This window comes from Ictalurus punctatus, chromosome 7 (assembly GCF_001660625.3).
Source record: "Ictalurus punctatus breed USDA103 chromosome 7, Coco_2.0, whole genome shotgun sequence".
NCBI lineage: Eukaryota > Metazoa > Chordata > Actinopteri > Siluriformes > Ictaluridae > Ictalurus > Ictalurus punctatus.
In genome coordinates, this window is record NC_030422.2 from 18494686 (window position 1) to 18521696 (window position 27011).

Below are 27011 nucleotides of genomic sequence, written 5' to 3' on the forward strand. Positions count from 1 at the left end.
TTCATCATTGACATCAAACTGGTAATATATAGGCCTAATATAAACTTTTTGTTGTTGTTGATAATATTTCCTCATATTAACATTAACTGGTTATGAAATATACTACATTACAAATATTTTTCTGTGCTGTATATACCTTTTTTTGTCATTCATTTAAATCTACGGTGTATGGCCCTTTAAATTTAACGGTGTACTGGCCCTTTAATTCAGCAGTACATTGCCCAGAGCTTCACACTTCCTCTACCTGCTTGCCTTCTTCACATAGTGTATCCAGTGGGGGTTGGGTGTGGTCACAGAGGGGATTGAGTAGGGGAACAACTCCATGTTAATGACCACTGTTTTGCAACAGGATGGACAAGCACATATGAGTGTGATATCCAGGTGTACACATACTTTTGGCCATATAGTCTATATACAGTGGATAGAAAATGACAGCATATAATTATTTTCATATTTATTTGGCCTATAAACTAGAATTACAATAGATTAAATCTATTTTTTTCTGCTATCTAATCTACACACAATACTTAACAATGTCAGAGTGATCAACTACTAAATCATACGTAATTTGATTACTAGAACATCCCTTAAACAATGTCAGGAATAATCAATTGCCTTCAAGGTCACATAGTCACTCTTTTTTTCAACACCTGTTTGGACTCAAGCAAACAGCTTTATTATGGCCCATCAGTTTTCCACACAAAGGTATCGGCATAGGCTCCAAAACACTGCCCCTCTCCCTCCCTAAAAAAACCCTAAAGTTGTGGAAAGGTACATGTCAGGTGAGAAATATAATACATTTTCAAAGGCTTTGAAGATACATTAAGAAGTTGAAAATGCATGGCACCACCCATAGTGTGCCAAAATGTGGATGTCCATCACAAATAAATGACTTGTAAGGAACACACTTCTCCCAGGTTGAACAGTTCTGCAAATAAAGATCCATTAATCCCTTATATCTGGGTAACTTTTTTTAACAGACCAATAAGAAATAACTTATATAAGATAAAGAAAACATATCCGATTTATAAAAAACATATTTTCATATGTTATGCCATGTGTGCAGCTGTGCAGTTACAGGCCGTGAACTGTCATGTGCAGGTTACGTATCATCAGTTTCTATTAAGTGAAAATGAAACTATGCTGCAATAACCCGACTGCACTTCATAAACTTAGTTCAACATGGGGGACATTTATCAAATTCAGGTTGTTGGTTTTAGGGGAGAAAAGAAAACCGTCGACGTTGCAACCTCTGAAGATGATTTCAACAAAACAACTATTTCGGCTTTCAAAGAAAAGCTCGTGGTGAAGTTTCCGGAGCTTAAAGGTATTGGCTTATTTCCTCTATATAGATGATGACAGCATAGCCTGTGTGATTTTTGACCTGGACTTTCAATGCATTTGACTCCGTGTGCGGTCAGTAAAATCTCTCCTTTTATCAGGTTCGGAATTCAGAATGATGTTCACTGATATCCAGCTTCAGGACTCCGACACTTTCTCCATGCGCAAGATCCAGAATAAATCCACAATCTTCCTGATCGTCCGCATGCCGGGAGGAGCCCCCCCCCACACACACACACACACACACACACACAATGCGGGGTGAAGAGAGGAGAGTCCGGAACAGCTGCACTGAACACCCGGACTGAACATGCAGAGACTTTTAATCATATCTTTCCTGTCTTTTACGTTAGCATAGAAAACAATGTAAAAAAATAATGTTAAAGAAATAAAGTAGTCTTACACGTTTCCCTTTTGTCCTGTTCTCGTAATGTCTCATAAAATTGCGATCAAATTCTTACATTCTGTTGTTACTTTAACAGCAAATGTAATGTATTATAGCTATTATATTATATCACAGTGCACTTAGCCCGGATAAATCAGTTGAATAATAAATAATAAATAAATAAATAAATAAATATTTCTTGTTAAAAAAGTATTAGTAGTAGGCGGCCTCGTATAGTAGGCTAGTAGTAAGGGTGGTGGTCATGCCAACAACTCTAGTGTTTTAATGAGAGATTCGACTTATAGCTACAATAATACAAAGAGGACAATACAGAGAACAGATACATATTTGACAGATAACCAACAAAGCATGGGCGTAACCATGCATTCTTTGGGGGAGTCACGCCCCCCCCCCCCCCCCCCCCATGTTGAGGAAATGCCAATCTGTCCCCCCAATGTACAGCACAAAATATTTTCTATATGTCCTCCTTTAATGAACCCTGCCAATCTGTCTTTTCTTCATCTATTCTATTTATTTATGTCTATTCCTTTTCAATATATTACCGTTTGTTAAGGAAAATAGGTGTGTGCCCCCCCCTCCAATTGTACGCTTGGTTGCGCCCATACTCAACGCAAATTCGTTGATATATTTTAGCCGCTCAGTCTGTAAGAAATGGAGACAGCAGCCAAGCGTAGAAAAGTGCAGCAGAACATACTAGCTTTTTTCAGACAGTAAGTAACTAGATACCTAAATAGTAGGTAACCTTAGCTTAGTATAGAAGGCATTATACCATGGCTTGGTTTCTTCTTAAGAACGTCAATTAACTTTTGATATTCGCACACCCACAAAGTAGACTGGGCTAACGTCAGTTTCAGTTTATGACCATTAACGTTACATTCACTTGCATAGCCTCCCACCGAGTTTGCTGTGAACCCTCACGTTGTGACCGACTGTTATAAATGTGAGTGAAAGTGAAAAAAGTTGCAAGCATTTCGTTCCTTTACACTACATTTGGCCTAAGGACAACTAAGTGATTTTACAAATATAAGGCTCAGCATATTGCTGAGATGTGCTAGCTTGGCAACGAGAGATATGGAATTAACGTCTGAGTTGTGGCCATGTTGTAGTTATCCATTCAGAACTAGTTGTGGTAATTTGCCTTTTAGAATTAAGAAAAGAAAACAAGCAAAGAAAAGCAAGCTAAACAGCATGATGACATTAACATAATAAATGACACCAGTTACACATACAGAATATTCAGTTTATCAAATTAAAATGATCATCTAAGTCAGTCATTGCTCTTCTGGGAAAATAATGGTACCTGGTCAGAATGCAGCACAGCATTGTTTGGAAGCATCCATAGGGAAATTGTATTTACAACATATATAGTGTTGAATTTAGTTTCATAGGTAGCCATACTTTCTGAGTTTGTTTAAAAGTCATGATTGCGTGTTTAAATGTTAGCGTGTGTAGTTTGCCTGCACACATCTTAACTCGCCTCTACTTGGTGTGGTAGGTTTCATGGTAGGTTATGGAGCAGAGAATACATCTGCCCACAGGACGTCCACAGCACCCTACAATTTCCCCATGCTGTGGGAGCTTCTATCACTCAGAAATGACGTGAATTTAAACGGTAACTGTAATCCTAAAACTATGTTCTAAATATGTGAATTTTCAGTATCAAACTTTGGATGAGGGGGCTTGGACCTGGGCAACTTTATAAGATTCTACTAAGTTTATAGTCGTCTACTTAACAGGATATCTAACTTATTGCAGTGTTAGGATACAGTATGGATAAATAATTTTTATAGCATATATATTATTAATGATATACTTTTATATTACACATATAAACTTATTGTGCCATATAAAAATCTTATACAGTTGCCCAGGTCATGCACTTTTTAGACGGTGCCTTACCGACTCTATTACTATAAGGCGCTGATGACCTGCGCTTCCCAAAGCCGCGGGTTTTAACGGGAGAAAATTAAAAAAATATTCAGTTGTATTGCATCCATGTCCACTCAATACACATTATTAAGACAATACACATTATATCCTTTTTGTGTGTTTATTTCTTGAGAAATAGAAGAGAGAACCTCGAATGTACAGCGAATGTTCAATATAAACCCAACTTTAACGCGGTGAGCGCGTTTTACAAAACCGAGGGTACGGATTACACACGGCTGTTTTATTTTATTTTTTTTATTACTTGGCACTAGGGGGGCTCCGTACAATTGTACTGCATACACTGTAAAGCCGGGAGTTTATTTCCAGTGATGCGCTCTGCTGTTCTCACCGGGAGTTTGTTTATCTGAAGAGCTTTACGGTCGGAGGAAAAGCAGCTGCCGTGCCAAAAAAAGTTGTTCATATTATTAGAGAAAATTTGCAGATAGCAGTCGGAAATGCGGAAGGACTGCTTCAAGGCTGTACAGGAAACCAGATGTCTTACGTAAACATGTTGGGTGTGACCAAGGTTTGAAACGAAAGTAAAACGATTTAGGCATCTGTTTTTAAGGAATGATTCGGACTAAAAATCAGTAAGTGTATGCTAGATAGTAACTCGGCTGTATAATGGAGTTCTCCAGCAGTAATTACAGAAACCAAGAAGGAATGACTTTGGTAGAGAAAAGGTAAGAAAGAACAGAGTACTGTTCACTTCGCAGTATTTATTTATTTTCAGATCCAGTGTGCTAGTGTAAAACATTACATAAATAGTATTCAATAAACTAATATATACTAGAAAATTTTAATTTAGGTTTAAGTTCAGAATTTTATCTATTATGCCTAATGCAAACAATGAGAAAATAAATAAAAAGTAGAATTTGTTTGTTTGTTTATTTTATTGTGTAGCAAGCCTTGTTGATACATTTAAACACTTAATTATTCAGATCTACTGCAAAGCGATACAACGGCTTGAAAAATCAAGGTGCAACCTGCTACCTGAACTCAGTACTGCAGTGTCTCTACATGACCGAAGACTTCCGAAAAGAAGTAGAAAAGTAACGCTAAACTTTTTTTCTTTTTACCACATTATAGTTCAATTGTTGCACTTGTTTTCTGATGTTTTTATAGACTATTACATTTATACAAATATTTTTTACTTCTTTTATCTTAACACATTTTAACCCCATCAGACATACTGTGGCCCCAAAAGTTTTTGGACATTTAAACATTTATAAATGTATGAATTTCACTGCATTAGAGAACAACATTTCAAAACAAGTGACATTTATTTTATAGAAGGATACCACAAGCAGTCTTTTCAAACAATTCCCAAAAGTTTTACTGTCATGCTTTTTGTTTGTTTGTTTGTTTGTTTGTTTTTGTGTTGTTTTTTTTTAAACAACCATATGGTTAGTCTGGGGCACCTGTGTGAAATGGAAGGTAACTGACTACTTACAGCCACTATAAAAGACCTTGGGACCAGTTGGTTAAAAGTAATTACAAAAATGATTAAGAAGAGGCAAGTAAGTTTTGAGAAAAATTCTAGCTTCATCTGTATGCACAGAGAAGGCCACTCTATTTACCAGATCAGAAAAACCGGTATAAAAAAGAAGAAGAAAAGAATTACCAGACACAACTAGAGCACAAACAAAACAGGAGCACCAAGCATGACTACAGAGGGAGAGTAATGGCAGAAACCATTCAACAGCTTCAAGAATAAGAAAGCAAGGGTGAAATATGCAAAATAACATGTACAGAAAGACAGTAGCTTTAATTTAGCATGTTAAATTTTAACTTGGATGGATCTGATGGTAGTGCTTGTGTGGAGAAAGCCAGGAGAAGAATTCCAACCAAACTGCATGAAGGCTACATTCTTAAAACACGCTTTGTGTTGCTTTGAACACAATCAATGTGTTAGTACATTCAACACGTGTGTTATTTTTAGCACATCTTTGTGTGGAAATATTTAACACATCATGTATTCATTTTAACACACCTCTGTGTCTAGTTAAGGACAACACATTTTGTGCCGCTTTCAACACAATCAGTGTCTTAGTACATTTAACACATGCTGTGTATTAGTACATTCCCACACAAAGATGTGTTTAAAAAAAACAACACAAAATAACACAGAGATGTGTTGTTTATATGTTTTTCTCTACAATTATGCTAAAACGCAATTTATTTGTATGCTAAAATTGTACTATAAAGTTTACAAAATAAACAATTGCATGAAATTCAGATGGCATTTATTAAAATCATTAAAACATTTGACAGATGTATGAATTTGAGTTGATGCATCTTACAAATCTCCCTGTCATCTGGGAAGAGTCCCACTCCCTTCCATTTGAAAAGCTGTAAAAGAGCAAAAAGAGTGTTGGTTAGTTGTTGGCTACAAAATTTGGCCTTTGGGTTTTAACTGAGAAATTGCATTACAGAATCCCAAATAGTGTAATTTTTGGAATGTGACCTTCTCTCTCATAATGAACTAAATCTAGCTTACTTGTGAATATTTATTTTCCTGCCTTTAGCACCTCACCACCTTTTTTTTTTTTTTTTTTTTTGCACAATCTAATCACGTCAACCAACATTGCAGAGATAGTGGAAAGCATTACAAGCTTCTGTAACCCCCAACCTCTCTTTTTTGTCATGTTAACCTTGTGAAGAACTTTTGACCTCTATATTACTGAGCTAGCTAAGCTCCGTTAGCCACTGAGTGTCTGCACCTGTTAACCAGCATTAACGTTCACCGAATACATGAACAAACACCTAACCCATCCTTGTAATGATAAGCTTGCCTTGTCCAAAACACCTACTAAATGTAGTTAACATTAACCCACTCTCTGTATTACATCATGGTCAACAGCTGTAATGCTACGTTATCGTTAACTCTCAAAAAGGGAATGGGAATATCTAACATTACAGCGAACTGTATGCTAAAGTAATGTTATTAACTCAGGTGAGTGTCTAGGTTAGCATCACCCATTCCTACTATGATTGGTGAGAGCATCCAGCTAGCTAACCCTAACTCGGAGCCTCAGATAAGATGCAGACCCAGAGAATTATAGAATAACCTCAGTCCATATTTCACAGCTAACATAAACACATGGCACTAGTAGTTTGTATTAACAAAAAGTTTGTATTATCTTAACACTTCCTTTGTGAGAGTGTACTACAAAGCATTCTGGTAGTAGAGGCTTTGTTTCTCACTGTGGTGTTGGTGAGCGTGTGTTCATTAATTCCATAATGAACATACACTCACTAAGCACTTTATTAGGAACACTTGTACACCTACTTATACCTTTATTCTAATCAGCCAATCATATGGCAGCAGTGCAATGCATAAAATCATGCAGGTACAGGCCAGTAGCTTCAAGTAATGTTCAGATCAGCCATCACCATTTTGACTGTTGCATGATTGCCAGATGGGTTGTTTGAGTATTTCAACTGCAGATCTCCTGGGATTTTCATCCACAACAGTCTTTTGAGTTTACTCAGAATGCTGCAATAAAGAAAAACATCCAGTGAGTGGCAATTCTGCAGACAGAAATGCCTTGTTCAAGAGAGCAGTCAATGGAAAGTGGCCAGACTGGTTTGAGCTGACAGAAGGACAATTGTGGTGAGCAGAAAAGCATCTCAGAATGCACAACATGTCAAAATTTGGGGTAGATGGGATACAACAGCAAAAACAACATCGAGTTCTCCTTCTGTCAGCCAAGAACAGAAATCTGAGGTTGCAATGGGCACAGCCCCCGCAAAAAAGGACAGTTGAACACTGGAAAAACATAGCCTGGTCTGATGAAACTGGATTTCTGTTGAGGCACACAGATGGTAGAGTCAGAATTTGGCACCAGCAGCATGAATCCATGGAACCAACCTGCCAGGGTTGTAATGGTGTGGGGAATGTTTTCTTGGCACACCTTTGGCCCATTAATGCCAGTCAATCATTGCTGAAATGCCACAGTCTATTTGATTACTATTGCTGACCATGTTCATCCATTCATGATCACAATTTACCCATCTTCTAATACTTACTTCCAGCATGATAACACACCATGTCACAAAGCAAATGTTGTCTCAGACTGGTTTCATGAACATAACAAAGAGTTCAGTCTTCTTCAGTGGTCTTCACAGTCAATGGATCTGAATCCAGTAGAAGAACTTTGGGATGTGGTAGAATGGGAGATTCCCAGCAGGAAAGTGCTCCTGAAAAAATCTGCAGGAATTGCATGATGCAATCATGTCAACATGGACCAGAATCTCACAGGAATGTTTCCAACGTCATGTGGAATGATGACATGAAGAATTGAGGCTATTTTGAGAGTAAAGCAAGGCCCAACTCAGTATTAGTATAGTGTTCCTAATAAAGTGCTCAGTGAATGTAGAAGTGTACAGCAGCATTTTGAATATGAATGCTAACATGAGTGAAGAATTAATGACAGAAATGGATTTTGTTTCAGCTAGATAATGATAAAAAGCATACCAGCCACTTTTTGAAAAGAATACCTTTTGGAACCCTGACCTAAACCCTATTGATAACACAATGGAGAACAAATTGTCAGTTGTTGATGCTATAATGTGGATGAACTGAAAGTTTTGTTAGTTGAAATTGGGAGGAAACTTCCACCACAACTGTTGCAGAAACTGGATTACTGAATGCCCAGATGCTGTCACAAAGTTTTGCAAAAAAAAAGAATGGCTAACTAAATATTAAAACAACTGTTTTCTTTAATGAAGCCATTATAGAGTATCCAAATACTTTTTTGTCTAAATATGATAATATAATATAATTTTTTATACATTTACACATAATATAATTTTTTAAGGAAATGTTTAGATTGATAAATGTGCTTGGGTGATCTTTCTTTAAAATAAATGCCTTTGTTTGACATGTTTTCTAATAAAATGAAATTCATATATTTGTAAGTGTGGCTTAAGTGTCCAAATGTTCTATGGGCCACTATATGTTATTGTTGAGAAACAATCATCTTTTTGTCTGTTCTGTGCATGTTAGTTTTAGAGCATATCCACCAAACTCTGATGAGTCAAGTACTGATTTGATGCTAGAATTGCAGAAGCTCTTTGCAAAGATAAAAGATGATGATGGTACGACTGAAGGGATAACTCGAAGTTTGTGCATCAGCAATGGTGAGCTCTTCCATTTGGTATGACTAAGTGGAAAACTCAAAGTTTTTGCAACAGGAATGCTGAGTTATATTTGATTCAATGCATGTTTTATGTTTTGTTATGTTGTCATATTTTCAGTCTATGAACAGCAGGATGCAGTGGAATACTATCAGAGAACTCTAAAAGCAATTGGGCCACAATTTTCCAAGGTGGGATTATTCTTTTGCATGTTTGCAATTACTTCTATTTTTATTCTTTTTGTAATATTGCAGATCTATTTGACAAAGATTCTCAACAGTATTTGGCAAAATTACATGTGACACCACACAGTTGTGTTTTTTCCAGGTATTTGAAGGGAAAATGAACTACATAACCAAATGTACAAATAATCACAAATTCCAAGAGAAGTGTCACTTTTTCACTATCCCTTTACCCATAGAATCTGGACACATGGATGTGTTCGAAGTGGTAATCTTTATCTTTTTTTAAATAGAATTATTCACATTAGCCTAGTCAACATTATTTGTTTAAAGCAAAGAGCTAGTTGGACATTTCTTTATTTTTTGCAGGACAAAGGATTACAGACTTTTTTCAAAAAGGTAATGCTAGATGAAGACAACTGGCTATATTGTGAACACTGTGGCAAAAAAACTGAAACAGAGACTGTGAGTACTTCACTGGATGTTCCGTAAGACACCAAATTTATGCCATACATGTTGAAATCTTGACTTGCTGGCTCTTATTAATCAAGGTTGTGTACAGACAAATCTGAATGTAAAACAAGCATAGGGTATGGAAATTCCACAGACAGTTTCCTTAATTCTCAATTTCATCTTTGGTGTATTGACAAACTCACATCTGGTTGGAGTAATTGTAAATTTGATCAATATTTTAACAGGAGCAGCTCGTGACCATAGATTGTAGTGGGGAAGTAGGACATTAATAATGACATAACCTCTAACACAATCAAAAGATCGAGAGGCTATAACACTTGATTAATTTTATAGACCACTAGTGGTTCTTCAGAGTAACCATTTACTAACATAAAGTCATACAGCATGTAGTCTAGTAGTTTAGACACTTGGTTCAACTGTGTTTGAGGTCATATTAATCAGGGTTGACAGGTTTCATCGAATTTCCAGCTAAACTACATATCAGAAACTACATAAAAAAAAATTAGCCTGAAATTACCCCAAAATTTGGGTATCAAAAGAAGACTTTTTTTTTTTTACATTTGCAGGAGGAATGTACTGTATTTCACATATATTTATGATGTATGATCATTTTCCACATACTGTACCTTCTCCCAATATTTGCAGATTTTAAACTAGCCCAGTCTGGAAACTCTGTCATTAATTGATTAACTGATTAACAGATGAAGCTACAGCCCCCAAAAAAACATGTTTAAGGATAACTACTTTACAGTCTGATCAGTGATGCATTACTAGGCTAAAGACATAAATGTGTGCTTCTACATGAGTCCTTCAATGCAAGCAGCAATGTTAAGGCTTGTGGCATTGGCAGCAGTCTTGATAGTATCCATGGCATCAATCACTCTTTCAGTAGTGTTAGCCACATTGTTCGTTCTTCCTTAAAATCTAATGGTTTAACATATGTTATTATCAGTCAACAGTGCTATCTCCGTCATTTCTGTCTGATTTTGTTCTCTCTTAGCACTCCATTTTTACTCCATTTTTTATATTCCCCAGGCATCATACAAATGTATCGTTAGCTAACAAGTAATTATCTGACTATGTCATCACCAGAAAAATTATAACCAGTAAGAGTGTGTTGTTTTTATTAAGTAAGTTACACCAGTTATGCTCATCACGTTCAAAATATACTTTTCACTTTAAAACTATTGACCTTTCATTAAAAAAATTTGGAAGAAAAAATACAAGCCACAGCTGAAGCCTCCTTGGATTTAGAGGCCTGCAGAAAACAGCCCAAACATCCCTATTGGTTAATCCGTCATTGTGTGTCGCTCATTACTCACTCACTCACAGTTATCATTACTCACAACTGCCAGTCGTAAGTCAAACATTTCTTTCACACTCTGACTATTTAATCATAGTGGAATGAAATCCAGGAGTTTCCTACTATCCTGACTCTGTACCCAAAGAGGTTTGACTTTGACTACACACAGATGAGGCTTGTGAAGAATAACTGTCACATGGACATTCCCCTGCAACTGCAGATAAGTGTGAGTTTTAGCCTTTTTCAGCCTGCAACTGAACCTAAGTGTACTGATATACAGTATCTCACAAAAGTGAGTACACCCCTCACATTTTTGTAAATATTTGATTATATCTTTTCATGTGACAACAATGAAGAAATGACACTTTGCCGCAATGTAAAGTAGTGAGTGTACATCTTGTGTAACAGTGTAAATTTGATGTCCCCTCAAAATAATTCAACACACAGCCATTAATGTCTAAACTGCTGGCAACAAAAGTGAGTACACCCCAAAGTGAAAATGTCCAAATTGGGCCCAAAGTGTAAATATTTTGTGTGGCCACCATTATTTTCTAGCACTGCCTTAACCTTCTTGGGCATTGAGTTCACCAGAACTTCACAGGTTGCCACTGGAGTCCTCTTCCACTCCTCCATGACAACATCACGGAGCTGGTGGATGTTAGAGACCTTAGAGCATATTTACACTGTTACACAAGCTGTACACTCACTACTTCACATTGTAGCAAAGTGTCATTTCTTCAGTGTTGTCACATGAAAAGATATAATCAAATATTTACAAAAATGTGAGGGGTGTACTCAGTTTTGTGAGATACTGTACATCCATCACTGGATTTTTTATCAAAACATAACAATATCAATGCATTTACCATAAAAATTATTGCAATAATGTTATTTTTTAGCCTTACTTTGCACAAACATCTGTGTAACACCTTCATACTCAGTTTTTTTACATGCACATACTTTTCTCCCCACAGGATATTGGATATAAGCTTTATGCAGTTATTAACCACTCAGGAGGAGTAAGTGGAGGACATTACAATGCTGTCATCAAATCCTTTGAGGATGATGAATGGTATTGTTTTGATGACTATTCTGTCACAAAGGTAATAAAATTATTTTATTTACTTGTTTTAATTTTATGCTATGTGTGGTATTTTGATAAGCCCTGTTTTCTGACAGGATTCAAAGCACTCATTCTATCTGTGAGTACACTAGAATCATGGTTTCACATCTTATTAATATCAGAAAAAATACTCTGAATACATTCTTCTGTATGTTTTTTTTTTCGACTGACCTTTGTGCTATACTTATATTTGCAGTTCACGGTTGGCATATTTGCTCATGTACAGAAGTAAGTAAGGGTTTTCTTATCCTTGCTCACCAGACAGCAGAAACTGCTTATATTCTTTAATAAAAGAAAAAAAAAAAAACCTTTTGATAAATCATAGATCAGACTAAGGTATGTCAATTATATATATATATATATATATATATATATATATATATATATATATATATATATATATATATATATATAATTGTGTAAAATGTGTACACACACACACACACACATACACATACTACTGGTCAAAAGTTTAGAAACTCTCATTCTTTATTTATTTATTTATTTTAAAAATTATATTATTATTTTAGAATAATAATAGAGTAATCAAAACTCTGGAATAACACAAATGGGAATTATGTTGTGATAAAAAATCCAAAATTACATTAAAATAATCTTGGCATTTTCTCAACCGATTTCTTGAGGAATCCCTGAGATGCTTTTTAAACAGTATTAAAGGAGTTCCCTCATATGCTGGACACTTACAGGCTGCTTTTCAGAATATTTTGCTCCAAGTCATCCATGCAAAAAAATATTTTGATGAAAGAAATTAATATGTTGGCACAATTATATTTTTGTCTACAAGAAGGATTTCAAACATTTAATCATACACCTTTAGATCAAAAGGTTTTTAAGATCATGAGAAACATTTCAGTGTCTCCAAACTTTTGACCGGTAGTGTATGACACACATTCTGTTGTCTGAATATTTGGATTTGAAGGTCACACTGAAGTGCATAGAGATTTGCTATTATTTATTTACACTCTAGTCTTTAAATAATCCAGGGTGTCTCTTTTGTTTCCTCTGAGTAGAAGCGGATGGGCCCCTCCCTGATGAGAAATCTGCCAGTGTGAGTGTTTTTTCAGTACAGAAAGATCACATTATCCTCCATTAGCTATAATAAAATGGCAACAAAAAAAAAACTAAATTTTGTAATGATTGAGTTTATATATATATATGTATATATATATATGTATATATATATATATATATATATATATATATATATATATATATATATATATATATATATTCATTCATTCATTTATTTATTTATTTACTGATATAATCAGCAGGATGATTAGCACACCAAAGATTTTTGGTACATTTCAAGCAGACATTTCAAAGTATTGTATTACATTTCCAGGGATTTTATTTCATCACCAGTGATCAAACTTCTGTTATGTTAATAATTGTCAGGTCAAGTATGAGGAGCTGGAATAAATTTTAATAAAAACAAAATCCCTGTTCATGAGCTGTCACTAAGGAAAGTAACGTATTAGAACCCTTTTTAATATTTACCTATCATTCACGTTACAGCTGGGACTACCTATGCTGATTGGGACTACCCCAATTCTGAAAAAGTTGAGACAGTATGGAAAATGCTAATAAAAACAAAGAGGAGTGATTTATAAATGTATTTTGACTTGTATTTAAACGAAATGTATAAAGACAAGGTATTTGATGTTTTACCTAATCAACTGCATAGTTTTTTTTTTGAAGATTAATTTTTGAATTGTTGCATGCAATGCATTCAAAAAAAGTTGGGACAGGGCAATATAGGACTAATAGTGATGTGACAAGTTGAAATAAGAAGGTGATGTGAAACAGGTGAGGCAATCGTCTAATCATCTGCCAACAGATGCGTCAGTGACTAATCCAACACTTCGAGAACAACATTCCTCAAAGACAAATCAGTAGGATTTTTGGCATTTCACCTTCTACAGTGCACAATATAAGTAAAAGATTCAAGGAATCCGGTCAAATCTCGGTGTGTAAAGGGCAAAACCGAAAACCACTTCTGAATGCGCATGATCTCCGATCCCTCAGACGTCACTGTCTTAAAAATGGATATCCTGACATGGGCTCAGGAATACTTTGGTAAACCTTTGTCATGGCATGGTAACTTGCACATCTGTGTGAGGGCAGCATTAATACAGAAAGATATGTACACATTTTGGAGTAACATATGCTGCCATCCAGAGCAGGACAACACCAAACCACATTCTGCCTGGATTACAAGCGCATGGTTGCATAAGCAGAGAATGTGGGTGCTAGCATGGCCTGCCTGCAGTTCTGACCTATCTCCGATTGAGAATTTGTGGTGCATTATGAAGCGCAAAATAAGGCAACGAAGGACCCATACAGTTGCGCAGCTGAAGAAATGCATAATGGATGAATGCAGAAAATTCCGCTTGCTAAACTTAACCAACTAGTGTCCTCAGAGCCCAAACACTTAATAAGTGTTATTAAAAGAAAAGGTGATGTTACACAGTGGTAAACAGTCAACTGTCCCAACTTTGTTGGAGTGTGTTACAGTCATCAGATTTGAAATGAGTGTATATTTTCAAAAATAAATAAAATTCACAAAGTAAAACATCAAATAATTGTTAATAATGTATCATTATAGTACAGGATGAATCAAATTTTCAAGAGACTCTTTTTTTTTCTCATATTCCATACTGTCCCAACATCTTTGGAATTGGGGTTGTATGAAAATACAGTAATGTACACCATGACCAATCAGAAATCAGTAGCACTGTGGCAACAATAAGATTTAATAATCTTTAGGTGTAATATATAATGTGTTCCTATGTGTTAGGAGTTACAGTTACACTTCCAGGAGTACTATAAGCTGGTCACCAATCTGCTGCAGTGGATCTGCTACTATATCTCTGCGTTTGAGGAGAGCAAGTTCCCCACCAGTTATAAGGAAATTGAGGTCTCTTAACAGCTCAATAGGACACAAGCATGCACACAACATACACATACAGTTGCATGCACATTATAGTATTGTATTATTATTTATTGTATTGTATTATTATGCATTTTTAATGCAGCTAAATAATGTGAATCAAAGTTTCTACCTTTTTGTTCCAGACCCTTTGCCACCAGTTTCTAGAATTTAAGATGATACAACTGCCAGCAAAAGAGGCTGACAAAATCTGCTCTAAACATATTTACAAGACCTTTCAGGTAAATACCATATACCATGTGGTAGGTCTAGTAAATGAACACATATTACAGTGCCACATCACATAAATCCTTATGTGCATTCACAGTGCATTACATTATTCACAAGTATTCAACCCCCTTTGAACTTTACCACATTTGGTTGTGCTATAACCTGGAAGTAAAATCTTGGTTGCTTCACTGACATAACACACTCGGAGAAAAGCACCAGGTGCCCTCTTCCACATTGTCACTTAATGGAGTTGAGGACGGATGCAAATGCATGTAAGAGCTTTATTATGTGAGAAACAGACAGACAAATCCAAATCGTGAAACATAGACGTGGTCATAAACAGGCAAAAGGTCAGGCGATCAGCAAACGGGCACTATGCCAAATGTAGAAAAATTCAAAGGGAAAATGTTCCTTTTGCATTGATATTCTACCTGAAATTTTGTCTTTGTATCCCACATTTTTCCTCTACAGGGGGCAGTGCAGGCTGGTCAGATTCCTCCTGGTTATAACCCCAATGATGTGGAGAAGAAGTGGAGTCAACTCCTTGAAGCCATAATTAAGTGGGAGGGACTGCTCAGAAACAAGTTTGAACAGTGAGACCGCCAGTTCATACACAGTGTCTTCACATTACCTTATTTTTTGGTTTTTACTTTAAAAAAAAAAAAAAAAAAAACTTTTAAAGAGTTGTCCCTCCATTATGCCATCCACCAGCCAGCCCTCCCCGATAATGTGACAACTACCAAAATGTAAAGTGACTTTTGTAGTAATATTTTACTTGCTGCATATTTTTGTCAGGGTGTACTGTTTCCATGAGCATCTGGTAAACATGCGCGTGATGTCCGGCAATACAGTGTCAGTGTACGGAGTACCCCTCACACATTCCCAGCTGGATGAAGTCATGCTTTGCTACATCCTTGACCTGCTGAACTGGGTGAAGAAGAACCAGAGCTATATGCCCTACTCAGAGTGGGGAGCAGACCTGCCCTCTATTCAGTCCCATCTGGCTAGCCATCAGAGACTTCATCAGTCCATCAAAGACTTCAAATCCAACATTCAACATGCAGAGGCAGATGAGGTGTTTTTGTTGAATGTGTTGATTTCTTTATGTTGGTAAAACTTTCTTGTGGATTGGTTTCATATTACTTGTATAAACTCTAACCCTAAGACATAATTTGATGTGGTGTAGTATTGATAAACAAATAAATAAGAAATAAAAAAGAGAATTTAAGTTTACTATTTATACCACAGTACTGCTGATTGATCTAATCTGACTGGGCAGAAAATGTTGATTGATTTTCTATAACAGCAGGTATGACAATTATATTAATGCACTTGTTCTGATACATAAAAATAGAGGCTGGTAATATAACATTAGTGATAACACAAACTAACTTACTTCACAAATATTCCACAGCATTAAATGTAACTATAACTCGATAAAAGTATTAATGTATAATATGATTGAAACTTTTTTAATGTGTACAACATCTATAAATAAAAACACGTCATCATTAGGCAAATTGCTGTGGTACAAGAGGAATAAAACACTTGGGCCATGCAGTTATGTGAAAATATTCAAAATGTAACAGGAACTCCTATTTGTGTCAGGCCACACATTTGGTGATTATTTTCCTGTAACAGCACACCCCCAAAATATTTTATTCATTACTTAACCTGTTTTACAAGGACCTGCCTTTCTAGTAGTGATTAAATTAAATAATGTCTGAAATAATGTATTTATTTTTTCTCTACAGTATCAGTTATCCCATGCCAGTAAAAAAAAATACAGAAATTACCTGGACATGTTGGTCTTGCAGTACAAAGAACTTCTGGTATGTCTTTGGCAACGAGTGCATGCAATTCTAAACAGTCTTTTCTTTTTGGGGGAACCACAACCATTTTACTAGTTAACATTTGCATAATGTTTTTACATTTATTGGTTTTAGCTTCAACAGTTTTTGTCTTTAATAATCTCTTGCTGCCTTGTTGATCCTCTGATAGAACTCCTCAGTGGCTCGGCTACAAAATTTGACCGGGCTACATGTATTTGCTGTAGCTGCCACTAATGCACTGATATGGCTAAGTGAGAGAACAGAGGAAAAGGTGAAATATGGCTGGAGTGACGATAATACCAACATGACTGCCAAGAAGGATAACTACTCAGTAGGACTAATTTTTGTTCTATATAGCCTACTTCCATAATTCAGTGATTATGTTTCATAATTACTTTCATTGGAGTGACTGTCTCTACTGTACCGACTACTTGTACTATATTTTTAATGGAGACTGTAAAGCACTAGCAGGGGTCTGGATTGGATTAAAAGAGGAAATTGGGTAAATAAATGTTGCAAATAGTAGTAAAACTACAGTAATATGTAAATATGAGTGCAGTGTGTAACAGAGGTCATGTGACAGGGTCTGATGCAGGATCTGGAGCAGATGAAGAAAAAAATTAGCACTATTAAAGCCACTGGAGACAAATTGCTGAAGGAAGACCATCCAGCTCAGCGCACAATAGAGGCAAGACATCCCATCAACATCACCTATAGTTGAATTAGAATTTTATGGGTGAATAAAATGTTATGAGATACAATAAGAAAAGACAAAACACAGATAAACTACTAATCGGGACAGACCGAGTTGCATGTGCACATTTGCACTAAACTTAAAAACCATTTGTGATAAATATCCGCATATCCTGGTATATGACTCAGAAGAACAAGAAGGAGATAAAAAAAATAGCTGCAAGCAGCAATTAAGGGAGCCAAGTACTTTCAGTTCCCACACCTTAGCTATGGAGGAAGACAGTTCAAATTTATGAGCAGTTAAACAAATTAGCTAATTATAGCACCCGCTAGAGGGGATTTTGACAAAACGTCTTGGAGTCCCTTAGGACAAGGTCATTTATTCATCTACAAGGTTTGGTCAAAATATGTTACACTGTTGCTGAGGTATCCCCTCACTTCCTGTTTGGCAACTTCACCATCAAATTAATTTGCGCATTATGGATGAACCGTCCATTATATCAAAAATCCAAGAAACACCTTTTTGTTTGGGTTGGTCTTCCAGAGTTGCCAAATTTGGTGATGATTGGACAAAATATGTAGGAGAGGAAGCAAAAAAAAAAAAAAAAAAAAACAGGTTAAAAAAATAAAAATGGTTGACTTCCTGTTTGAGAATCACAAATTCATTACATTCACAACATAAATACCAACATCAGCAAGGGAATCCGTAGGAATAAGAATCTTGATTTAATGTTGAGTGGTTAAAAAGTTACAAGCAATTTTACAAATTATAGTGCCACCTAGAGGTGAATATAGACAAACCTTTTTGGAGACCCTTAGCATGAGTTCTTTGAGTTCTTGCCAAAGATTTGTTTGGAATATGTTACACTGTTGCTGAGATGTCTTCACTTCCTGTTTGGTGGCTTCACCGTCTAATTTGTGTATTATGGCCAAACCAATTTGTGTATTATGGCCAAGCCAAAAACTTTTTTGGGGATTGTCTCACAAAATGCATATGAAATCTATGGGCTGCCATACACTCCTATAGGAACTATAATAATAATAATAATAATAATAATAATAATAATAATAATAATAATAACAACAACAACAACAACAACAAGTAGAAGAAAACATACAATCACTAAAGGGTGTCTATGCATCTTCAGTGCTAAATATGGCAAAGATTTCAACTCCACACATGGTGGATAGCCAGCAAGAGAAACTATACAAATATTTCTGATGACAATTCATATTCCAAAGCCCAGTATTGTTAGTGGGAATAATGGAGTTTGCATCTTGGGGCTCTTGTGTTGGTGCCCACAATTCCCTGTGTTTAAACTGAAGTGTTAAAATCTGAATTATTTATAAACATGCTGAATGCTACTGGGTAGCAGTGATTGGTTTCACGCAGATGTGAACCATTCTCTTCTTATGGTCTCAGCTGAGAGAAATGTAGGCTTTCTCTTTGCAATAGTGAAAGAGAAGGTGGCTTTTGTGTCTAAGGTAGCATTGTTTATATTCTGCAGTACAGAGAAACAGGAATGTGCTGCCACTAGCAACAGCACAATCTTCTTTGTAGTGAATGCTGTGGGCTAATGTTATGTTCATTGTTATTAATAGGTATTTTCTTATCCTAATATTTGTGCATGTATTTCTAATATTGTTTCACATTTAGTAAAACTGCTTGATATATAACTTACGTTACAAACCATGTATTGAGACGTAAATAGCACAATTTTATCTTCAGTTCACAGTTTATAACACAGAACAACTTTCTGTACCATCTGTAGGCCTTAACTGCAGCTCTAGAGACTCAGTGGACATGCCTACAGCAGTTCTGCTGCTGCACTGAGACCCACCTCAAAGAGAACACAACCTACTTCCAGGTATTTTCTTTTGGCCTCTACTGCACATTTATTTCATTATCATGGATTTGAATGTCTGCCTTTTACAGATCTTAAGGCTAAATCAGGGTTGTATCCTGCGATATGCAGTTTTTATTTTATTTCTTTTTTGAATGACTGTAGAGTTTTTTGCCAAAATAATAGAATGTTTTCTGTTTGGCCCACAGGCTCAAAAGGAACTTAATGTGTTTAAGACTTTAAGACATGTCGGTCTCCATCACATTACCCCATCATTGATTATTTTCATATAACAGCATGCCTGTCATGTTTTATTCTTTACATATACCAGTATGAATTTAACCCCAATGTTTCTTAAATCATAATCAAGAAATTATGTCATCATAGCAGGCCACTTTTTTTTAGCACAGATTTATTAATTCAGGTTTAAGGAAAAGTGTGGATATACTGAAAATGTACTGAAAACTTTATTCTGGAAAGATTATTAATTGTATGTGAAAACAGAATCATGGCTAATAAGTTTACACCTATTTAATATCTTGTTTATTTTATTTCTGTTGCATTCATTTAAGACTCAGGATTGTAATAATGCTCTGCAAAACATGAAGCAGCACCATTGCAACTTCACAAGCAATAGCAAGCACTCTGAGTTCTTTGGTGCAGATGAGCAAAAACAGGCTGAGAGCACTGATGCCAAAGAGCATTGCAACAACCTGCTGCAATCGATGAAACAAGGTGAGTAATAGATCAAGCTACCAGGCCCGTCAAGTTCAAGTTAATGTACTGCAATCCGCATGGCCTCTTAGATTGCATTATTTAGTGTTGGTATTAGAGAACTGTTGCATCTTAAGAAATCCAACAACATCTAGAAAGTGAGGCGGCTGCATATAAAACTTAAGGCTTAACCCATTTTTGGGTGAGGATATTCTATTCAGTTAAGCTTTCCATATATCAGTACTGCTACAGTATTACTCTTCTATAAGCAGCAAGTTTATTTTTTTAACTGATATAAAGTGTAAATGGAAAATATAATCACCCAGTCTAATCACCCTGATCATAGCACTTAACCCAAACATCAGTTAAGATCCATTCAAATTGTGAGATTTGCAAGGACTAGGTGGGGTGTGGGTGAGATGGAAACTACCAAAAAATAAATAAATTACTGTTTTTGAAAAAATAAATGCCACTTTTAGACCTGCCAACCTTTACACATTTTGTGTAGAAATTCTGCATTTTAACAGCTGAAATCAAAAGTACACCAAAAGAGCAGTCTTCTTTTTCCCTAATAAAAATGGTAGATGAGCCAATCAACATCCATAATGATTGAGAGTTGTGCAGGTGTTTTGAGCTCTTCCCCTCAAAGACACACTGAATGCAAATACAAATCATTTTAATGGTAATTATACTTGGACAGTGATTTATTTGAAGCATTGTAATCAGCAGGGTGCCTATATAAATCTATTTGATAAAATCAAGCAAATGTAAACAATAAAACTTACTTCTTAGCAATAGGTTTCTTCTCATGTTCAGAACCCCTTAGTTCATCCCTGGCCTCCTATACAAAGAAACACATTTGGTGAGACAGCTCATCTTTCTTTATATGTATAAGGCCTAATAACGTCTGCTTAGACAATGCCTTCTCCATACAGATATCAATAAACTTTCCACGTAGCTTCAGGTCTTTACAGTTGGCCAAAGCTTTGGCATCTTCCTCCCTTTCCATACACACTGAAGCCTGGAATGGAGAAAAGGTTTTAAAAATATACTGCGTTCTTATATCAGATATACCTAAATAGAGTAGATCATTCAACTGTAATGCACAAACCTCTGAACATCTGTCATAAAAGCATTATTCAATTTAACGACTTGTAAAACAGTAGTGTGCATACTATGGTATTTATTTAGGATCACTAATCACAAAGAATCACACAACCTACAATTTTTGCTTAGCAGCGGAAGTACAAGAATAAAGATCTAAAATATCATCAAAGAAGTCTTACGGTCAAAAGATCTCCAGACTAGGATCCAGTCTATGAAGAGTCTCACAAAAACAAGAGTGATGGATACCTTCGTTATGATCTTGAAACTTTCTCTGGCATTTGAAAATCTATGCTAAAGATTCATTAAAATTAAGTTTCATGCGAAAAATAATAAGACAAAAGACCACATATAAATAAAAGAAAAGAAAAATTGTACACAATTCACAATACCTCCGAGATGGGTTTAAGGAGAATGGCAGTGTGAACCGTCCCAAAAGGTTCAAAAGCATCAACTAGCTCTTTCACAAAAATTATAAATCATCCATCTTTAAATCTATATGCATCTATACACTACATCTATATACATCTATATACATGAATTATATATTTTATTTTATACATATGAGTGAGTATTTTGTTGTCTCGAATAACACTACTGCTTTTTTTTCTAATATTTTATTTTCCCCCAAAAGATGGGTCTCCCACCACTAGTAATGAAGGATCAAGTTCTTCTACTTCTACATCTTGCAAGACCAGGCCAGAGGTTAGCACAGCTGTAAGTCGTTCAAGGGACCATGAGGAAGATGGCTCCAAGGTAAGAATGACTAAAGCTATATTTGAGACTTCTGCTGCTGCAAATCTGTTTCAGATACAAAATAAAAGTATTTTTACAGTAGCATGTTGGAACTTTGATTCATTTGTTTCTGCATAGACCCGTAGTAGCAGCAGAAGTACACGTTCCTCAAGGAATGATACAAAGAAAACTGGAAAGGTGAGTATGAATATTACATTTTTACATTTATGGCATTTGGCAGATGCCCTTATCCAGAGCGACTTACATTATCTCATTTATACAACTGAGCAATTGAGGGTTAAGGGCCTTGCTCAAGGGCCCAACAGTGGAAGCTTGGCAGTGCTGGGGCTTGAAATCCTGACCTTCTAAGCAGTAACCCAGAGCCTTTAACCACTGAGCCACCACTGACCGTTTCATGTCAAACAATATCTAATTGTTTATGACCTTCCACTTATCTACATATACGGTTTTGATGCTTATTAATAAGGAAATCTGTTTCAGGCAAAAGAAGTGGCGCAAGCTTTTGAGGAATCTTGTCTGAGGCAAGAGGCAGAGGAGCACACGCCTCCTAGCTCAGGACACTCTGAATTAAAAATGTCAGAGGATGAGCAGAAATCCCCCATGACATCACCAACGCATGAAAGGAAAGCCAGTGATGAACCTAGTTCAGAAAAGTTCAAGAAGTCAGCAACTTTAGCCACACCAAAGTCCAGAACGTCTTCTGACACTGAAGCAGAGGATCAGGAAATTGCAGACATGGAAAAGAAACCAATAAACACTTTGCCAGTCACAGAGGCGAAAGGGGCAGAAAAGCTTGAAGGAGTTCCAGTTACTACTGATGTCCTGCAAGAGACAGTTCACCAAACTGTATATGGTGAAGTAGAAAGGTTAACACCAGAATTAGCAGAATCTGAGGATAAAGACAAGGAGTGCATTGCTCAGAAAGATTCTGAAGAGGCCGCTCTCATCATTGAAGAGACATCAGATAAAGGAGTTTCTAGCTTGCATGATCCCAAACAATTTGATTCCTCTGCCCTTACATTAAAGGATGAGCCTCTTCAAGACTCTGAGCTACAGGAACAGAAATCTCCTGCAGAGCACCAGTCTGAGAAGCACCAGTCAGAAGAAGAAAATTTGAAAGCAGAGGTAACTTCAGCTTCAACAAACACACAGGCTGCTGGAACAGAGGAAGGGAAGCCTAATATCAGCAAACAGGAAGATGAAGTCACGATCAAGGAGAATACTGCTGATGAAGCTACAACTGAAAAAAGAGCAGCAATATTAGGTATTTAAGAGATGCATTTCCATTGGCATAGACTTACTATTTAAAGTCAGCGTTAAATTTTACCTTATATCCCCAATCTTTTCCACATATGTCTGAACAGTTACCTAGTTTTCTACACACACACACATATATATATATATATATATATATATATATATATATATATATATATATATATATATATATATATATATATATATATATATGTATTTTTTTTTTTTGAATTTCAGAGGAATCTAAACAGACATATAAGGATGAGCTAAATCAGGAGCCAGACCCTAAGAAGCCTTGCTCACAGCCCTCCACAACTAACGACTTCACTCTTCCCCCCTTTAGCCCAGATAACCCTATTGGTAAGATGCTACAAACATAAAATGTGCAGACATGTGTGTATTGAGCACTCTTGACAGGAAATGGTATAGGAGAAGTATTTAGGAAATAAGCTATCTAAAATCAACGACAGTTCTAAAATAAACAGCTCACATATGGTACAGATATTTCCTACTAGTTTGAGACAAATAATGACAATGTATTTTTTTCTTAACAAAATTCGCCTTGTTTATATATTTTAAAAAAAGACAAATGAACTAGGCAAAACTTGCCCGGGTTTCATGTCTTTACAGAAGAAGGCTAACAAGGTATAGCTCATGAACAAAAGATAAAAATTTAAATGCTCAAAACATGTCATGAAATTTAACAGCATATAAATGTAGTATTGCATTAAACACTGAGATTAAATGAGTACATATGTTTTGTTTATTAATGCGTTGAGCAAAAAGCTTGACACATTATTCAAATACCAGGCTTTCAGATATTTTGCTGATTTGTCAAGTTCAAAGGGAATTCAGAAAAGTTTAACTTCAAACAAAGAAAATCAGCAAACAGTGGATAAATGTAAATAACATTCTTACCTTTTAGGTTTTGCCTTTACAAACTGAAAGAAAAAAAAAGACTGCCTGTCCTTATTGAATAAACGCTTGATATTGGAGCAGAAATGCCATAGTCAAGGATAAGAAAAACTAGCAGTTGTAGAAAAGGCAGGCAAACAGAATGATTTGTTCAGGCCTGGTCTCTCTCCTTTTCCCCTTGCTGTAGATTACTTTAACACATTTTGAATATTGTGCTTTTGTGTGTTCTTCAGGTATGGACTTTGTGGTGCCCAAGACTGGTTTCTTCTGTAAACTCTGCTCTTTGTTTTATGGAAATGAAGAGACTGCAAAGAAAACCCACTGCAGCAGTTTACAACATTACCAAAACATGCAGGTAAACCATTACAGTGGCTCATGAATTCTTCTATATTCGCTGAAGTGCACTGTTTTATATGGAAATAATTTGCAGATTATTTTGCATTTCCCATCTTACGACCCTGTCATATTGAAATAGCAATTACCCTGTTTCCTATTTAATTTCTTCAGCATCACGCATGGAGCTTCCCAAAATTCAAATGCGGAATCACAATTCTCTTTGCATTTCCAATGACTTCTACAGAAACTTATCAGTGTTGGGGTGGAGTATACTATGGGGTGTGTTTGTATTTGGAAGTGACCTCAATCACAGTTGACTGCATTTTAGAGCGCTAAGAAGCCACGATTATTTATTAATAGCTCTTGCATTTGTATGTTTTGACCATATTTTATGGCAATACGGAACACACAAGGGAAAGCACATGAAAGCCTGTTATTTGCAGTTAATGTTTGCTGTTATTTTTGCTTTGCTCCAACCTTTTCTAGTTGAACACTGAGCTGTCACTTCTTCAACCATGGTCATGATTCCATAAACATATCTTACTATAGCTGGTATAGTATCGTATCATGATACCATGCAATATTGTGTTAATTTATAATTTAAATCTGCAAAATGAACCAAATTTACAGAAATACATAAATATAAATGAAAAAAACAAAAATTTTCCTCTGAATACTTTATTAATGAGAATAGACAATTGGCTATTGGGGAAAAACTCAAGAACAATCATTCAATTGTCAAACAACTAATTCATATATAACTCACTTCAGCTAATTTTAGTATTTACACACAGCAGTTAGCATAACAGTAGCCAGCTGGAGGAATGGTTTCGGATCTCTTGCCATGTTTTCTCCAATCAGGCATTATTGGAAAAGACTCAGAGCTGGTATCTTGGCAAAAGGAGGTAGCACAATGTATTGACTAATAGGGTGCCAATAATTGTTTCACACCTATATTTAACAAAGATTTTGTGTATAAAATATCAAAAGTTTAAACACAGACAATTTTCAAAACTCATATTTTCCAAGGGTGCCAATATTAGCTGAGTCATTTGTACTATTAAATTATGATAGTATAGTATATTATACTATTAGTATGGAAGCATCTTGTCCACTGACTGGGTTTTTATGATAAAATAGTATTTTCAGTTGGCCTGCTAGGTATTTCTTGTTAGAAATGTTGGCAGCTTTGCTGTTGCTCAATTAATAATTGTTTCTGTATACAGATCTGTTACAAAATAGATATTCTGAGACATTGGGCTCATGACTATGCTGCTGTTATATACATTCAAGAAACTAATAGTGTTTTACTCTTTTTTTCCTCTTGCAGAAATATTATGAGAAGCTCAAGACTCAGCAGACTCAGAGTGGCAGCTCAGCTCAGACACCATCCACTAACAGTTTTTCATCTGATTAAATGGATGAATTGGTTCTATATTTTACTTTGTAATAATTCTGGTAAACGGGTCCAATGTTTAATTGTTCAAAATTATAGATTTTTTGTTTTGTTTGCTGACTGCTTAGGTTCATATTGAAAACCCGATTCAAAATGGAAAGTAATTAACTTGTTTAGATGTTACACAGGACAATAAACATTTTAGTAAATGCCTAAAGTGTTTTATTCATTGTTTCAATTAATTTATAATATAAGTGTATAACCAAGTAAGTATGTTTATTTTATTTTAATTATTTACCACAAATTAAAACAATATAATGTACCATGACACAAAATATTTTAACTACCCTAGCAATAATGTGTCTATATTTAACCAGCTTGCTCTAAACAGATCAATTATTTTATCTTCAAGAGCCAGATAACAAAATAAATATAAAACAATAGCATCAGTATATCCTGTTTATGAACAGCATGAGCACAAGAAAAAGGAAAACATTGGCAGGCACAGTTTCAACAATAACTACACTGTTTTTGGAATCTGGACTTTTTGTAGCAAGTATATCATTTGTAAAAGACCAAAATACAAACCTGCTGTAAAATGAATGTAGCCTGATAAATATTCCACCTACTTCAATTTCTGTGTGCTGTATACATGTAATACTCATTAGGTTTCTTTGCACAATATTTTTTTATATAACTTGAGGACAATTTTCCAGATAAAATTACACATTACTGTTATCACTGACAGACAAATACATATGAGTTTTACTAAACTAGTCAATTTCTCCTAAATTAATCAGGAACTATTAACTCAAATCCCTTGTAATAAATGTGACTATGTAAAGTCAGGGACTAGAGCTGGTGCCTTACTAGAAATAACTTCAATTAAAAGTAAAATTTCAACAATTTTACATGTTTTACATGCTTTATGTATTTATATAAATTTAATATCTTATTTGTATTAAACTATTGTTATTATAATATAAATGACATCAAACACAATATTTTTTGATATAACTTGAGGACAATTTTCAAGACAGCTATGCTGTAGTTTTAATCATACTGAATTTATATGTTATT

The 27011-nt window shown here is 35.5% G+C and overlaps 2 protein-coding genes across 4 annotated transcripts; both read left to right on the plus strand.

Moving 5' to 3' along the window:
* The first annotated feature begins 1127 nt into the window (after nucleotides 1–1127).
* Nucleotides 1128–1750, plus strand: zgc:194655 (uncharacterized protein LOC794380 homolog). Its single transcript, XM_053681376.1, has 2 exons — nucleotides 1128–1327; nucleotides 1443–1750. The coding sequence occupies exons 1-2, from the start codon at nucleotides 1183–1185 to the stop codon at nucleotides 1604–1606; spliced, it is 309 nt and encodes a 102-aa protein (XP_053537351.1). The 5' UTR covers nucleotides 1128–1182; the 3' UTR covers nucleotides 1607–1750.
* Nucleotides 1751–4039: 2289 nt separating this feature from the next.
* si:ch211-212k18.13 (uncharacterized) lies at nucleotides 4040–26148 on the plus strand. 3 transcript variants are annotated; one of them, XM_017471591.3, is made up of 26 exons: nucleotides 4044–4359; nucleotides 4618–4728; nucleotides 8688–8821; nucleotides 8939–9009; nucleotides 9146–9268; nucleotides 9370–9465; nucleotides 10875–11003; nucleotides 11752–11880; nucleotides 11957–11979; nucleotides 12097–12128; nucleotides 12932–12969; nucleotides 14722–14841; nucleotides 15000–15095; nucleotides 15556–15677; nucleotides 15880–16159; nucleotides 16839–16916; nucleotides 17086–17247; nucleotides 17500–17604; nucleotides 19382–19477; nucleotides 20032–20188; nucleotides 21906–22027; nucleotides 22145–22204; nucleotides 22508–23291; nucleotides 23522–23644; nucleotides 24433–24554; nucleotides 25866–26148. In XM_017471591.3, exons 1-26 carry the CDS (start codon nucleotides 4301–4303, stop codon nucleotides 25950–25952), a joined length of 3459 nt encoding a protein of 1152 aa, XP_017327080.1. In that variant the 5' UTR covers nucleotides 4044–4300; the 3' UTR covers nucleotides 25953–26148. The 3 variants fall into 3 exon arrangements, with proteins under 3 accessions (XP_017327081.1, XP_017327080.1, XP_017327079.1); XM_017471590.2 differs by having other exon boundaries at nucleotides 4046–4359; nucleotides 20026–20188; XM_017471592.3 differs by lacking the exon at nucleotides 23522–23644 and having other exon boundaries at nucleotides 4040–4359; nucleotides 20026–20188.
* Nucleotides 26149–27011: the final 863 nt, after the last annotated feature.

Excerpts from the sequence above, each read along its gene's own strand:
- si:ch211-212k18.13 (XM_017471590.2), top strand. The coding sequence starts at position 4,301 with ATGGAGTTCTCCAGCAGTAATTACAGAAACCAAGAAGGAATGACTTTG. Across the intron at positions 11,980-12,096 it reads TCAAAGCACTCATTCTATCT|TTCACGGTTGGCATATTTGC; the intron begins GTGAGTACACTA and ends TTATATTTGCAG. Across the intron at positions 15,096-15,555 it reads ATATTTACAAGACCTTTCAG|GGGGCAGTGCAGGCTGGTCA; the intron begins GTAAATACCATA and ends TTTCCTCTACAG.
- zgc:194655 (XM_053681376.1), top strand. The coding sequence starts at position 1,183 with ATGGGGGACATTTATCAAATTCAGGTTGTTGGTTTTAGGGGAGAAAAG. Across the intron at positions 1,328-1,442 it reads GAAGTTTCCGGAGCTTAAAG|GTTCGGAATTCAGAATGATG; the intron begins GTATTGGCTTAT and ends TCCTTTTATCAG.